Below are 15,658 nucleotides of genomic sequence, written 5' to 3'. Positions count from 1 at the left end.
CCTAATATAACTATCAATGTAAAATAAATTTATAAGTCATAAACTTCAAATTCTAAATATGTGTCTAACAAGCTGAATAGTAATTGTTTGATACAAAAATAAGGAATTAATAGTCTCAAAATTAAACTTCGACTAAATTTATTCAAGAGTGATTGAGATAAAATCACACAATAATTTATTTTAAAATTTTATTTTTACTTCAATTTCATTTGAAAAGTAGTATAATAATTTTAAAATATTTAATTTCGAAATAATTTATTTCCCACACAAATGATTGAATGAGTATTTCACATGAAATGTACTATGAAGCATAAAGTAACATATTTACAATTTAAACATTTTCGAAATTGCTTGAATTAAAATAAACAATGTGATTAATTATGCAATAAAATAATTTGTATTTCATTTTGAGATTATTATCTATTTATCATTATAATTATGACAAAACAATCACTAGTTATATTTTGTACCAAAACTCTCTAGCATTTTCCTCCACATTATTCACGGCCCTACTAATTACTTCAAAATATGACTCAAATTTTTCAACTTTGGAAGACAAAAATGATATGACAAAAATAAAGTTAAAAGAGACAGAAAGATTCCTCCATTTTGAACTAAACGGTCTAGGGTCCCTTTTTTTTTTCTTTTTAAATAAATTATATTTTTATAATTTCAGGTAATAATGGAAAATTTTAAAGTGAGAGGCCAATTTTGCTAACAAGCTATTAATTCAAATATTTTATCAATTGAGTTACTAATTCGGGGTGGCCCAATGATTTGAGCTTGGGACTTCCATGTTGGAGGTTTCAAGTTCGAAAGGTTATCTCTCCTATGTGATTTGCGAGTTATTGCATAGGAGCGGAGTTTTATCCTGTATGCACCCAAAAAGATAGCGACTGCGGGTTTCCTTGTCGTAAAAAAAAATAAAAATGGATCACATGTCGGATCATGTGTCACAAGGCTATTTTCGTCATTCACTCTCTCCACTAGAGGCTCAAAATTTTCGAAAAGCCGCTTAAATAGAATCAAATCAAAGCTCATATTTTGGAGGGACATATAGAGGGCGGCAAATATCGCCGGCCTGCACGTGACCTACACACTCTCTCTTCCAATGTCTTCTTCAAGGTCTCTCCGATCATCAATCTCGCCGTTCCGGTCACGGAAGCCATCATCGTCGTCTTCTTCCTCCTCCAAGCGTCCTACTACTCCTTCCTCTGCTATTCCATCGAAGGTTCCCACCCCGCTGGCAAAATCATCTCTTTCTCCGTCGACTCCTAGCTCTGAGTGTCCACCTGCTGGAAATACTAAGGAGAATGTCACTGTTACTGTTAGGTTTCGTCCACTCAAGTGAGTAATTTCTCGACTTTTAGATTCGTACTTTAAGTGAGCTTTTGCTGCTGATGACCGGTGGATTTTGCATCTTTTTGTAGCGCTAGAGAAATTGGAAAAGGAGACGAGTTAGCTTGGTATGCCGATGGAGATTCTACCGTACGCAATGAGAACAATTCAAAAATTGCTTATAGTTTTGGTTAGTGTTTAAGACTTGGACTGCTAGCTATCTTTTTCTATATGTTTTTTTATGGAAGGGAATGTATTTAGTTTTCATGGAAGTGTATGTATTTATAAAAATAATTGATGCAGAAGGAGGTACAACTCATTCATGCAGGGCTTCTATCTGACAGTTCCCCTGCTTTTTTTCTGGCCAAAAACCCTTTTCTTTGTTGGCATATCTGCCTGCTTAGAAAATTCAGTCCATGTTGCTTTTGAGTTAAATTAAACGCATAGGTACCCAGCTAAATTTGCTGAAAGCTTCAATGGGAAGGAAATATGAAACAATACAAAGAAAAGGAAAACGATCATGTTTAAATACTGAAGGAACAAAAAGGAGATGCAATCATAGAACTTATTTATATTGTTGTGTGCTTTTCTATTTTTACGTTCTTCCATGTTTCTTTTTGTTCTTCGTCATTGTCCCTTTCCCTTCTATTTCAACCCTCAATAAGAAATACCGAGACTTAAATCTTTCCTATGACTGTGAATGGAGTTGCATTTCCTTGATTATGGGTAACATATCCCCAGGGTAAGGATACTACCAAAGTGAGTTGTCTTTGATTAATGAATTAAATTTCTTTTCTGTCCCTCATTTTCTCTTTCCCCAGCTTAAAGCGACTTACTTTGTTCATGTACCTTGTGAGGACACTATCGTGTTACTCATTTCAGGGCTTGAGTTTCGATGTGTGTTATTGTCCTTCTGTTGTATTCCTCTTATCCGGTGATTCAGGGGATAATCATGGAGAAAATTCAGAGAATTAGAGTATCTATTCCATTTTATGGTGTCTATTACTTTTAGAACGACTTGCTAAGGAGATGAATAACTCTGTATCTTGAACCTTCACGTAGCATTTGTTATTCTGCATCTAGTTGTCACAGTTTTAATTGAATTCTGCTTCTAGATTGTTTTTTCTGTTTCTCTATTTTTTCTACTATTCGTGGATTAACTTGTTTGTCACTTTCTGTGGACATGTTTTTTATACTATTTATTGAAAGTATAGAAATGTCATTTCTTCCATACAGATAGAGTTTTTGGTCCTGCAACAACTACACGTCATGTTTATGATGTTGCAGCTCAGCATGTGGTTGGTGGTGCCATGGAAGGAATTAATGGTATTTATTCTTGTATATATACTGAATGTAACTTGCAAACATTATAACTGGAATAGAGCCATAATACTTATTTCCATCTTTAATTAGGTATCTTAAATAGAAATTGAAGAGAATGATGGCTCATCTTTTTCTTGGGGTTCTACCTGCTGAATTAACTCAATATCCATTTTTTTTAACTGCAAACTACAGATACAGGATCAGGTTACTTATTACAGTTTTTTTTTATATCATACACTAATACGTCAATGTTGGAGAAAAACAACCTTTATTCCTGACTTGGGGCTTTTCTACCAAAGCAATTTCCTTCTTCCCTTCTTTTCCATAAACGTATCAATTCATCCCTGGTACTCCTTTGTGCATTAATTCATTGGGATGCAAACCATTCGGAAATAATACAGTTGTGCCGCATACTGCAACAAATTAATTGAATAAGACCTTTTACTTGTTTGCATAATTTGTAAGATTTTGACTTCCATCTTTTGTTTGAGGAATGTGAAAACTAAAGTTACAACTCTTTAGATTTCAGATCTATATTTTCTTGCTTTAAATGAGAAGGATAATTTAGTTATTATCAGTAGAAGCCATAAATTGTTGTATTAATCTATGCTTTGAAGTGTCAGATTGAACACGTGAGGCATCTATTGACATGGTATTGGGCCAATTAAGTGAAAACAGAGAATTCTGTTTAGGCATAGTATCGTACACTTGAGTGCACTATGGCTTATATGGATTGAAGAGACAGTTATTTAGACTAAAGACACCACTCACTCCTCCACATTTTTGCAGGAACTGTATTTGCTTATGGTGTAACTAGCAGCGGAAAGACTCATACAATGCATGTAAGTCATTAGTTAAGTTTTCATATCACTATAATCTTGCTGTGCTTTTTGGTGTATTCACTAGGAAGAAGATTACACATTCAACAGTACAGGCATTTTGAAATTGATTATAGATCCAACATTGTAGTTAATTTGCTGGCAGTTAAAAATGAAACATCCAGCCATCAAAAGAACTGATCTATGCCAAGTTGTAGAGCCCACATGTTGATTGAAGAATGTGAAAAAGGAGAGAAAAGATTCAAGGAATGGACTTTATTATTCCCTCAAGCAATTGGATATTTAAATAGTGTTAACATGAAGTATGAAAAAGGAAAGCGTTCAATAGCTGTATAATTGAGGTAGTCAATAAGCCTCCAATATTGACCCGGGACCTTCAAAAGCTCACCTTGTACTATAACATTATAACTTGCTTAACATTTTGATAATCAGAGTAACATTTTGCTTAACATACAGGTTTCTTCCAATATAGCCAATGTATACTTTCTTCTCGAAATGACAATATTTCTAGATTGTGCCACCTTAATCTCTTGGAAGTCTTCAGTTTACCCAAATCCTTAGTCTGTATATAACTAACAAGATGTTGCTTGAGCTGAAACAATGTTTTCATCATCACTTGCTATGACAATGCCATCAACATGAGCAACCAAGGTGAGAGTTGCGAGCAGTTCAATTGCCTCATGAAGAACAATTGGAAGATGAACTTGATTTGATGAGTGCTCGATTGAAGTAGGGGATGATGTTGGAGTAGGTGATGAGTCATGTGCAGTATGTGGACCTGTATCATGAGAAGAATTGTCAATTGGCTTAGGATTGTGAATGCGTTTGGTTGAGGTCTTTTAAAGTATTAAGTTGAAGTGGCGGGAAGAGCTGGAGTAGGAAAAGTAAGATCGAGAAGATCAATGAGTATGCCTATTCTTTGAATCTGGTGAGAAGCATGGAGATTTATTGAAAAAATTACATTTGCCAAGACAAAGTGCTTTCTTGTAATGGGATAATAGAATGCACTAATGCAACTCTTTTTGACTCAGGAGAACCTCAAGAATATACATTTAGCGTGCCTTGAGATTCCGATAGGTGTTTTCTTCCAACAAAAATTGTTCCATTTAGGTCATTGACAACTGGGTTTCTTCTCTCAACTCAACTGAGGAAGCCCAAACTAAATAATTTGAACTTCCCGTTAGGGGTTCCAAAGTAATCATGAGATATCAATTTCTAAATCCCGTGTTTTTGTAACTAAACACATCAAACCCAAAAGACATGGTTGGATTGAAGAGAGGTCTAACTAAATATTAGGAAATAACCGCAAAATCTGTCCAGATAGTATATTTCAGAGAATAAAATCTTATATTGCCTGAAAGATTCTGTGACAACTGAACTGGTGCACTTTGGACTGAACCCTAGAGTGCAAGAAATTATCAGAGATGTCGCCGAAAAGATGTGTAATTGGTGGAAGTTGTTAAAAAAGAGAAGCTACCATACAGCATCCTAAGTGTTTTGGGGAACTCAACTGGGGGTGGCATAACTCATGAAAAACTTCCAGCAGCTAAAAGGAAAAGTTAGCAAGCAGCATCTAGAGAAGATAAACTGCTCTTTTCATCGTGCCACCTTATTCAAAGAAAATATTTTGAAGGCCTATATTTTTGTCTCAAACTTCTCAGCTAAATAGGATTCAAGTTCTGATAATTTTTATTAGCATGGCCTGTAATCATTATCCTCAGCATAAACTATCAAAGTGATTTCTTTGGTGAGAGGTGAGTGCTTATTTTATGATGAGTGGACACTTACAAAGCCATATCTAGAAGAAATATTTATGGAAAATTTCGCTGAACAAGAGGTTTGTATTGTTTTCATGCAAAATGCTTGTTTATTGAAAAAATGGGAGTGGTTTTCAATCAAGTGCTGTTAATACACACTTTAATTCTTGATGTTGATTTTATGTGCTGGTTCTTGATTATAAGAGTTATTTGTTAATGTCATGGTCAAGCTGGGTAGAGATATATCCCTTTCCATCTGAAACATTCTGCTAAGTTTTCGTCATGTTTTATAGGGAGAGCAAAAGTCTCCTGGTATTATTCCACTAGCGGTGAAGGATGTCTTTGGCATTATACAGGAGGTACCCAGTTTTCATGGCTTAGAAAAAATTGGCTCTGTAGTTACATAAACTTAAATACTATTTCAAGAACATTTCATAGTTTATAGCTGACTTTCAAATGTGCTTGTATCAGACACCTGGACGGGAGTTTCTCCTTCGCGTCTCCTATCTTGAAATATACAATGAGGTAATCATCATTTGACATTTTTCCTCTAAGTCATTAATTTGATTTTAGTGCAGCTTACATTCCAATTTTTTTGTTCCGATCAAAACAACATATTACATACTTACTCTCATAAAGAGATTGAATTGAGGTCAGATGAAAGATAAATGCAGACCTTGAGGAGCTTTCTGTGGTTTAATCTCTGTCTTGTGACTTAGAGCTGCTCTAATACCAGTTGGCTCAGCTTTTTGTATTTCAAAGGCATGAAATGTAGGTGTTATATTCTCAAGAATGAACAGCATATGCTGAAAGGCAGGTTATACTGTTAAATTTATGCTCTGACTGTACCTGCTCGAGCTATCTCTACTTTGTCCTACCTCCAGGGTTATCAAAAGCAAAAAGTACACAAAAACTCGAAGTTCCATTGGAGGTTTAAGCGCAAATAAAGTGTGGGCTTCAATGAAAAAAGGCGCAAAGGGAGAAAAAAAACACAAATACATAGACTAGTAATTATAAGCATGAATGACAATATATGAACAAAGAACTTGAAAATTTTAAAATGATATAGTGAAATATCAATTGTTTAGTCAGAAGAGGCTCATTACGAAGAAAAGTATGCCTTAGAACTTTGATGATGACACAGAAGTGCACATTAAGCGAGGCGAAGTGCTCAACACATTTTGAGCCTCGCTTTAGGGCTTAAGCGTGCCTTTGACAACTGCTTGTCCATCACCATATCCAACATGAATGAGTTTAGACATGTGAGCATCCATCAATTTTGACTCAAATTAATGAACCGTTCCGGAAGTTCTTTACTTACGATGTGCTGGACAAAAGTACCGAATCAATGTAGATATTATAAGATCTTCTTTTGGGCCTGGGTGGGGGCATTGAATTCTGGATAAAAGGAGCAACCTCTTTCCCGTTGCAAGCAAAATGTGTATAACTTTGAATTAGTGATTGGAAGTGATTAAAAAATTTTCACATTGAGTGTTACTATCCTCAATTTTTTTTTCCACATTGCAACTACCATGTGTAGAACTTCGAATTAGTGAATTGAAATGCTTATATAACCCCAAACTTCAATTTAGAAAAGTAGCTTTAAAAAAGTTGTCTAGCAGGTGTAGATTCATTATAGACACAAGATCATAGGTTCAGGAATTACATGTAAATATGCACTAGTACAACCCATGTACTGATCTGTTCGTATCAATTTACACAAAGTTACCAGTTTCAAAAAGTTGTCTAGTAGGTGAAGAACAATTTAGCCCCTCAGGCAATAGTTTGGAAACACACCCAAGGTTATGGCCAAGTGGTCGATGAAATGAGTCGAGAATCATGAAGTTTTAGGTTCAAACCCCATCCGAGACAAAAAATAGTTGGTGATTTTGTTCCATCTGTCCTAACCTTTGTGCTACCTGTTGTTGGTGAGAGGTGACAAGTACCCGATGGAACTAACTGAGGTGCGCACAAACTGGCTCAAACACCATGACTATCAAAAAAATTAAAAATAGTGCAGAAACACATATATAGAGATGCCGAGGCCTTTTCTAAGAAATTTCTTTTCTTTTCAGCATGAAGAGTCATATTGGACTTTACACTTGCTAATGCTTGGGACCTTTGCTCTGCAACAACTAATGGTATCCAATGAATGAGATAGTTGAGTAGGATGCTGGTAGCAGTCTGTCTTTGCATAATAGTTTAATGTCTAAGCAATGAGTTTTTGAGCTAGCTTTGCTGACCATTAATTTGTAATGAAATTCTGCTTACCCTATTTTATTGATTGGAAACCCATGACTTTGGTTTTATCCTCTTCTTTACAACATACCCAATGTAATTCCACATGTGGTTTGGGGGAAGGTTTGATGTACGCATATTCTACCCCTACCTTGTGGGATAGAGAGATTGTTTCCAATGGACCCCTATTTGAAAAGAGAAGCTTCCGAAACAAAATTTGCAAGAATAACATGACTACAAAATAGCAAGGTATAAAACAAAATGAAGCAACATGTAGTAATATGTAATAAAGAATAAGAGACTACACAACTACTAAATAGCCCTCGACCTCTCTCACATTAAGTGCAACAATGTTCAACTACTTACTAGCCTTCTACCCTAATCCTGCGACCTCTTTTTTATGTTTTGAAAATTCGAAAAGTAGAACTGGTTTTAAAATGTTAAAACATAATCAACATAGGTTGGCAAGCTCATTGAGTGTCATCTACTTGCGTATCAATTATTAAAATGTTGAACTAGTATATGTTGCTATTTGAAAATAACCCTAAGTAGAAAACACCATCTAATCCAAATGTCCTCACTTTTTTCAATTTTGTTACATTAATTCAAATCACTAGTTGCATTGAAATTTCTAGGTAACACACATTGGTTGAGATAATAGGCTATTATCTCTTCACCTCAATCCATGAGCTAAGCTTTTAGCGTTTAGGGCTAAGTTAGGATCAATGCCCATTTTCATTACATGGTACCAGAGTTGGATTCATCCAAATTCTTGGTTTGCACAATGTAGAGCTCCCATGTAAATATTGTCTACGCTCCACATGTCCATAACTGGGCATGTGAAAGCGCATTAAGTGTCTTACATGTGTTGAAGGAATTTATTGTTGTATCCTTGTATGGTTTTGCACAATCCTCACCTCATGAGCTAATTTTTGGGTTGAATATCCATTTTCTTTACAAAAACTTTTATAGATCCTAAAGGCTTGATGAGAAGCTTGCATATCTCTGAATGTTGCTTTTTCAACACACCAACACAATGTTATCTAGGATGACAATGGGGCGGTGTGGGGGTGGGACGGGTTGAGCTTAACCCACCCACATACCAAAATTTTCCATTTTCAACCCGCCCCGCATAGACCCCGGCATAATTTTTTTTATTATTTTCTTTTTCTAGTTAAGTTTGATACTAAAATTAAAATTCTTAAAATAAATTCATTTTTCATTGAGTTATATTAATTAAATAGGATAGTGACTTAAAATTTTATTTTTTAAAGGTCAATTGGAAACATAAAAGAAATCGTATTATTTTTTATTGAACCATTTTCGTTTACTATCTTGAATATTTTAGTAGCTTTAAAAAAATTATCTTAATAAATAATGCTCTATACTCTTATAACATGTAAAAGTTAAACTAAATTTGAACCCACATAAAATCACATATACCCGCGCTGCATTAATATTTAAAAAATCACTTCAACCCGCCTTGCATCTTACCCGCCCCGCACAACCTTAAAACCCCCCCTGCTCCACATAGCCTTAAACCCATCCTGCTCCGCATCCGCCCTGCCCCATTTCCAACCCTACGTTTATCGAATAGTGTATGTGTTTTGATTTTTATTTATTTATTTAAATTTGTGTCCTTAATTACTGCCTTAATAACTTCTTTAAACTTGTCAAGTTTACAAGTAATCTGCCCAATTACTTTTTGAGCGAGTTAGTATTATGTTCTCCAAAACTGGTTTTAGTTTTAATAAATTGCATTTACGTGATCAGCATGTTAGTTGAATAGGACACTTCTATGTTATCCTTGTCAAAATTGCCAGAAGATTAGCTGGTTAATCCCAGCTGTGAGCTGAAAAGAGAAGCAGCAATCAACTTGCTTGTAGCTTATGATTATGTAAGTTAATAATCTTAATGCATCCAAGTGGTATAAGCTGTTGCAAAAGGATATAAATGATCAAACATCAAGGTAATAAGCTGCTCAAATAGGCACTCGTTAAAGGGTTCCATGCTGCACTTTGAACCAATTAACAGATTAAACATTGGAAACTCAGGATATTGGTATATGATGCTGCACTTATTTTTTATTTTAGGGTTGAATACCAATGCATTAAATTGACTCTATGCTTATTTTAGGTCATCAATGATTTGCTTGATCCAACAGGGCAGAATCTCAGAGTACGAGAAGACGCTCAGGTTCGTGTGAGTGAGTGTATGTTCATGGTCTTTTGTACAAGTTTACGTCAAATTGTTTTATCATATAATAAGCTTTTTTTATGTTATCGTGAGTGGTTTTTTTTTTTTTGGTAGAAAGTTGAACTTATTTCATCCAAAAAAGCAATTTCAAAACAAAGCTGAAGCTGACTATCAGCTATACCTAGTAATGTTTCCTACTCAAACTAACTTGTACAAGCCAAATTAGGATATAATCACTAATTACAAATTAGATTTTCCAATCAACAACAAAAGCCTAAGATCAAGTCCACTAATTACCAATTCTTTGTCCAGAATCTTTTGAATCACCATGCTGCCGATTTGGTTTGAGGAAAGCTTTCCAGGCTGCCTCTTTTTATATAGAAACTGTGTATCCATTCTATCCAGAGGCAGTCCTTTCTGGCTATGGTCCAAAGCTGCTTGATGATAGCAACTTTATTCCATAAGCACATATCGTTAACATCCTTTTCTCCTTGCAACTTTTAGTTGACAAACCTTTTCCCAGGCTACTAAGCCTTATTTGAGAATTGAGATAGTGGCACTCCAAGTCTAAAGAAAAGATTTGCATATGTCTTCAATCACTTTCAGAATCTTCTTGGATAAAATGGATATCTGTGCCCAGTAGGTCTGAATTCCAAACACACTGATTTGATTATCTGCAACCTACCAACATAGGACATTAGCTTAGATACCAACACTATATTCTTGCTGTAATCTTTTCAATCAGTGGTAGGTAGGGGCTAGTAGATAGCTTCTTGGAATCCAGTGGAACTCCCAAGTATCTGAAGGGGAGTTCACCAACAGACAACAGTATATCCAATCATGTACAGAATTTGGTGTTCTGTACTAGAGATGCCAACCATATAGATTGAACTTTTATAGGTATTAGCTTGCAATCCAAATGCCTTTGAGAATTTCTGGGAAGTAGCATCAAATGTTTTAATGGATATAGGACAGCTCTGCAAAGCATCAGAAGCTCATCAGCAAAACAAATATGACTGGCTCCTAACTAGTTTCCTGCATCTGACATGGAAGTTAAAATTGCCATTTAGAGCCAGCTGATCCGTTTCCCTTTGCAAATATTTCATGCCAATAACAAACAAGTAAGGGGACATTGAATCCCCTATGCATCTCTTGTTCTTGAAAGGTTTGAAGAGCCACCATTGAGCAAAAAAGAGAATGAAACAGTAAATAAGCACTCCATAATTTATTGAATAAATTGAAGGGAAATCTCAAGTCCAGAAGCATCCTTTCTCGATTGATCAAGCACGTTATCAGAAGCTGACAAATGTAATGTCATTTCTGAAAAATGCAAAATTGATTCCGTAGTGCAGCGAGTCAGTGTGTAATGTAGGAAAAAAAACCATGAAAGGATTGATAAAGCACATATACAGATTAGGGATTACTTTTTATGATTGGCTCTTGCATCAGCCACAATCATCACGAAGTTATTGTCAATTTAGACTACTTTATATAGAGGAGGAATAAACATCTTATGTTTTAGTTTGGATGTTTGGTTGTTTAGTTGTCCATTGCTGTCTCTGAATTGAATGGTTTTTATAGAGGCTTATGAAGCATCTAAATGGAGATATGATGGGTTGCAAGAGTACTGAAATTTAGTTCTTTGGATCCAAACTTGTCTTTGGACTCATGGTTGTTCTTTTTTTCTTTTCTTTCCATGTGGACTTACTTTTGCATGATCTGGTTTCTGTTCAGAAGGGTGGTGGGGAGGAGGGAGCTTTCTTTTATGAAGTCAGTTCATTAATTACTAAGAAATTGAAGAGCCTTTTTTACTGCTTGATGCAATTAGTTTTCTGGAAAGCTGCTTATTATTCAAAGTTCTAACTATTTATTTGATGAAAATTGCAGGGGACCTATGTTGAAGGGATCAAGGAGGAAGTTGTTTTGTCTCCTGCTCATGCACTTTCCTTAATAGCATCTGGTGAAGGTTGTAGACATCGTTCTTGTCTCTCTATACTAAAGAAGACATTGCTATCTTTACCTGCACGTAACAAGTCTGTGTTTTTTTTAATCATTGCAGTGAATACTTAATAATTTGTAATACTTTTTGTTATAAGTAATCATATTCTATTGATCAGGAGGTCATGGTTATATTTATAACCATAAAAATGTTTCACGAGAAAATACCTTAGGGAGAGTCTTGGAGATGCGTAGAAGTCTGAAAGAAATGCCTATCCTCATAAGTAGGAATGACTATTTTGAAATGAAGAAGAAGAGATTCAATAGGTACAAAGGATGGACTTACTAACCAAGCTCTGATACCATACAGAAATATAAAAGAGATAGAAAAGATTTTGAGAATGCTTAGCTTGGTTGTTATCTTATTCCAACCTTTGAGGGTTTAAACAGTGTTAAATTAGGAAAGGTTGATGATACAGTTTTCCTAATTGATACAGAAGAATATGTAATTAACATAACCCACAAATCGAGAGACAGATATCATATATACAGATTCTTACCCATCTTTACCATAGTTACAGAGATTGATATCATATTTACACATTCTCAAACTGTTGTTAACATGATTATTAATAGAATCAAAGATAGAAAGTAGGCTAGTGTATTGCTAAGAGCTGTTCATCAGTAAGACGTCCTCTAGTAGATGCACATTGCTTCTTGTATGAATTTAACTTATTCTTAAAATTCCCTAACAGCATCCCAAACCATCTTCATTTATGGTTTGTCCAAGTGGTGTACCCAAATAAGAGTAGGAAAAAGTCCCTATGAGCCTAATTAGCCCACCATGATACTTAAGTTTCCACCACCTCCACTTTTTGGGTTTCATCTTTCCAAAGGGTGTAATTCAATTTTTTAAGATCTTTCGCCAATTATCAAGTGTTAGCTAAAGTGAAACATGGGTTCCTTCTGCTATTTTCAGTTATTTCCGTCCGCTTATGTTGTATGGTTTTAACTTGACTTGTCCTTCAGCATTTAGGCTGTTCAGAAAAATATCCATTTCTCTAGTTTAATCAACTCTAAACAATGTTGGAACCATCTCATGTATAGTACAAGTATTTTAGGCTATCAGCTATGTATCACTAAACAACTGGTAACATTTGCTTAGTTGTAGTTTCATCTTCATTTATTTTAGCATGTACTGATAAGTAATGATTTCTCCCCAAAAGATTGTGCCCATCAGACAAGCAGCTCCAACAAAGCAAATTGTGCAGTCCCTTCATTTGCTAATTAATTAGCTTGGTTGGTCTTCTTCAGGACATCTTAAGCATTTATATGACCTTGATATTCTTGCTTTATACCAACTGCTGATTTGTCACCATTTTGCTCTATTCCAAGGCAAACTTCTTAACATGTATCTTTGGATTTGATGGCACATTGAAACAGAGCACAGACATGTGGGATCCAACAACTTTAATTTATTGAGCAGTCGGAGCCATACAATATTCACTCTGGTAGTAGCCATCTCATTTGTCTTTTAAAACTATATTCTAGTATATTCTTTGCTTTCAGAAAAGGGCCAAGGATATCTTCTTTGCCGTGTTCTAGCTGACAAGAAATTTACCTGTTGCTAATGATTTGTTGTTGGATATTCATTTGCTAATGATTATTATCTCTCTGTTTTACTGCACTTCTGTGTAAGGCTAGTGCAGTCTAAGTAAGTAAGGGAGGCAAGGAAAACATTTTCTACATAATAGCACGAAACTCAAAATGAATAATTCTGGCACAGATTTTAGGGAAGTACAATGAAGTACCTACCTATGTACTCCAATAATATGTTTAGGAACTTGAATATTGGGGGCAATGACAACATAAGTAACTAATTCAATGTATTATCTTACTTAAGATTGTGCTAGTTGATTAAAGCTACCAGAGTTGGATTCTCAGCCAGAAATTATGGTGTGTACTAAGATAAATGATTGCGTCGTCTTTGACTCAAAAAGGAACATTTATGAAATCATCTGTAACTCAGGATTTCTTCATCAATACCAAAAAATAAAAGCAAAAGATGGTGAACGATACTAGGTCTAAATTTAGTACAGTGGATCTTGCAATTTTGGCTTCACCAATCCTATAGAAACTTCTGAAAAATAGAAACCCTTTTTTATATCCTCTGCCCTAATTACATCTAACAAGTGATTTGCTCTTTGAGAATCAAACAAGTGGTATCTTTGACCAGAATTTTCTTGAGACTTTTGATGTTTTACCATTATATAGCTTCTAACAATGTTTATGTGTTTATGCTATGTTAAATATCATACCATGTCCAATATTCAATTTGATAGTGCAAATTTGACTCAAGGAAAATCATTACGTGGCATCAAATGGGACTAAGGGAATATACACAATCTACTAAGCATCCGTTGTGTAGTTGACAACATAATCAACTTTTTGTGAAGAAATGGAGTTCTAACGAGTGGTTTTCTGTGCCAGACAATTGAAAGCAGTTCACGAGGAGGAAATCAAGGGGAGGAAGTAGCACTATCACAACTGGTACCTTGTGTTACTTTTGCCAAATCCTGTTTTTGAAATTTACCTGTTGGCTATTTAATGTTATAGTCCTATAGTTCAGTAAAAATACAGTTTTTCATACTAATGTTGTCATTATGTTGTTCGGGAATTATCATTTATCATTTCGTTCTGTTTTCACTGTGCTGATCATGCATGCTGTACACAAATCTTGTTTGTAGCATCTAATTGACTTGGCAGGCTCTGAAAGTTCCAAGACTGAGACAACTGGGTTAAGGAGGAGGGAAGGTTCATTCATAAACAAAAGCTTACTCACTCTTGGCACTGTAAGATATTTCTTTTCATATTTCTACTCATGAGGGCTTCCCTTGTCTAGATTGATGTCTCCTTCACGTCTTCTTAGGTTGAAAGTTGAAAGTATTCTTGAGCATCAAGACAACAGTCCCTCTCATTTCCCCCAGATGGGATGCTGAATTCTCTGTCACAATGTGCAAAATAATCTATTACTTATTGAGTATTCTGCTGGAATTTGCATATTGACTTACAACAACGGATGATGTAGGTTATATCTAAATTAACAGATGAAAAATCCACTCATATCCCATATCGAGATTCAAAGCTTACACGTTTGTTGCAATCATCACTCAGTGGACATGGTCGAGTTTCTGTAAGTTTTAGTAAATCAGCCCTGCCAGCTGTTGATCATCTGTTTAAGATGTTCTCAAATGTTCTCCTCTGAATTTGAGTTGCATGGACCCCCCGCCTAAGCACTGATTCACTCTTTTGGATTTTTCTCAAGCTCGTTTGCACAGTAACACCAGCCTCCAGCAACACAGAGGAGACACACAACACCTTGAAATTTGCATATCGAAGTAAGCATGTGGAAATAAAAGCATCACAAAATAAGGTGAGATTATGAGCGGATGTATAAGGAGCAAAGTTCTATTGCTATAACAGAACCATCCAAGCGCTGCAAGTATATCTCTTATGTGATTTGACCATTTCAGATTATAGACGAGAAGTCTCTCATCAAAAAGTATCAGAGAGAAATATCCTGTTTGAAAGAAGAGCTTGATCTTCTAAAGCGTGGCATTATGGAAAATCAGAAAGTGGGGCCCAGTCAAGATGATCTGGTTAATCTGAAACTCCAGGTACATCACATCCTTACACACCAGCTTACTTGTTAATCTGAAGCTTCAGAAAACCCGTTGTATAGAAATAGTGCTAGTAACTATTTTGTCTGATCCACGTCCGTATCAACAGAGACTCATGTGGACCTAGAGCTCATGGAGCTCATCAATAATATTTTTGCTTGGTTATTAGAAAAAGACTTGCCCTGATTCCTCTCTCTCCATAGGATATGCATTATGCAGCAAGGGATGGAACACCAATTTGCAGAGGAAAAACGCCTTTTTTGTATAAATTGTTAGGCAGCTATATGAAACCACAAACAGAAATAAAATGCTGCAATCATTTTAAAATATACACAGAAAATAAAAGGCA

General features: G+C 35.4%; 1 protein-coding gene across 2 annotated transcripts in view; it reads left to right on the top strand.

Moving 5' to 3' along the window:
* Nucleotides 1-1,042: 1,042 nt before the first annotated feature.
* LOC107023218 (kinesin-like protein KIN-7C, mitochondrial) overlaps nucleotides 1,043-15,658 on the top strand; it is a 24,786-nt gene continuing 10,170 nt past the window's right edge. Inside the window, exons 1-14 of one of the 2 annotated variants that reach the window (XM_015223836.2) lie at nucleotides 1,043-1,347; nucleotides 1,431-1,528; nucleotides 2,575-2,664; nucleotides 3,451-3,503; nucleotides 5,551-5,616; nucleotides 5,729-5,782; nucleotides 9,632-9,691; nucleotides 11,579-11,657; nucleotides 13,073-13,140; nucleotides 14,120-14,179; nucleotides 14,377-14,481; nucleotides 14,718-14,822; nucleotides 14,955-15,062; nucleotides 15,163-15,306. In XM_015223836.2, the coding sequence (XP_015079322.1) occupies nucleotides 1,112-1,347; nucleotides 1,431-1,528; nucleotides 2,575-2,664; nucleotides 3,451-3,503; nucleotides 5,551-5,616; nucleotides 5,729-5,782; nucleotides 9,632-9,691; nucleotides 11,579-11,657; nucleotides 13,073-13,140; nucleotides 14,120-14,179; nucleotides 14,377-14,481; nucleotides 14,718-14,822; nucleotides 14,955-15,062; nucleotides 15,163-15,306 (1,326 nt within the window). In that variant the 5' untranslated portion in view covers nucleotides 1,043-1,111. The remainder of the gene's footprint in view (nucleotides 1,348-1,430; nucleotides 1,529-2,574; nucleotides 2,665-3,450; nucleotides 3,504-5,550; nucleotides 5,617-5,728; nucleotides 5,783-9,631; nucleotides 9,692-11,578; nucleotides 11,658-13,072; nucleotides 13,141-14,119; nucleotides 14,180-14,376; nucleotides 14,482-14,717; nucleotides 14,823-14,954; nucleotides 15,063-15,162; nucleotides 15,307-15,658) is intronic. The other variant, XM_027917500.1, reaches the window with a different exon arrangement.

The sequence above is a fragment of the Solanum pennellii genome, chromosome 6, assembly GCF_001406875.1.
Source record: "Solanum pennellii chromosome 6, SPENNV200".
Taxonomy (NCBI): Eukaryota; Viridiplantae; Streptophyta; class Magnoliopsida; order Solanales; family Solanaceae; genus Solanum; species Solanum pennellii.
The sequence above is the reverse complement of the archived record's forward strand: the minus strand, read 5'-3'. Positions and strand labels throughout refer to the sequence as shown.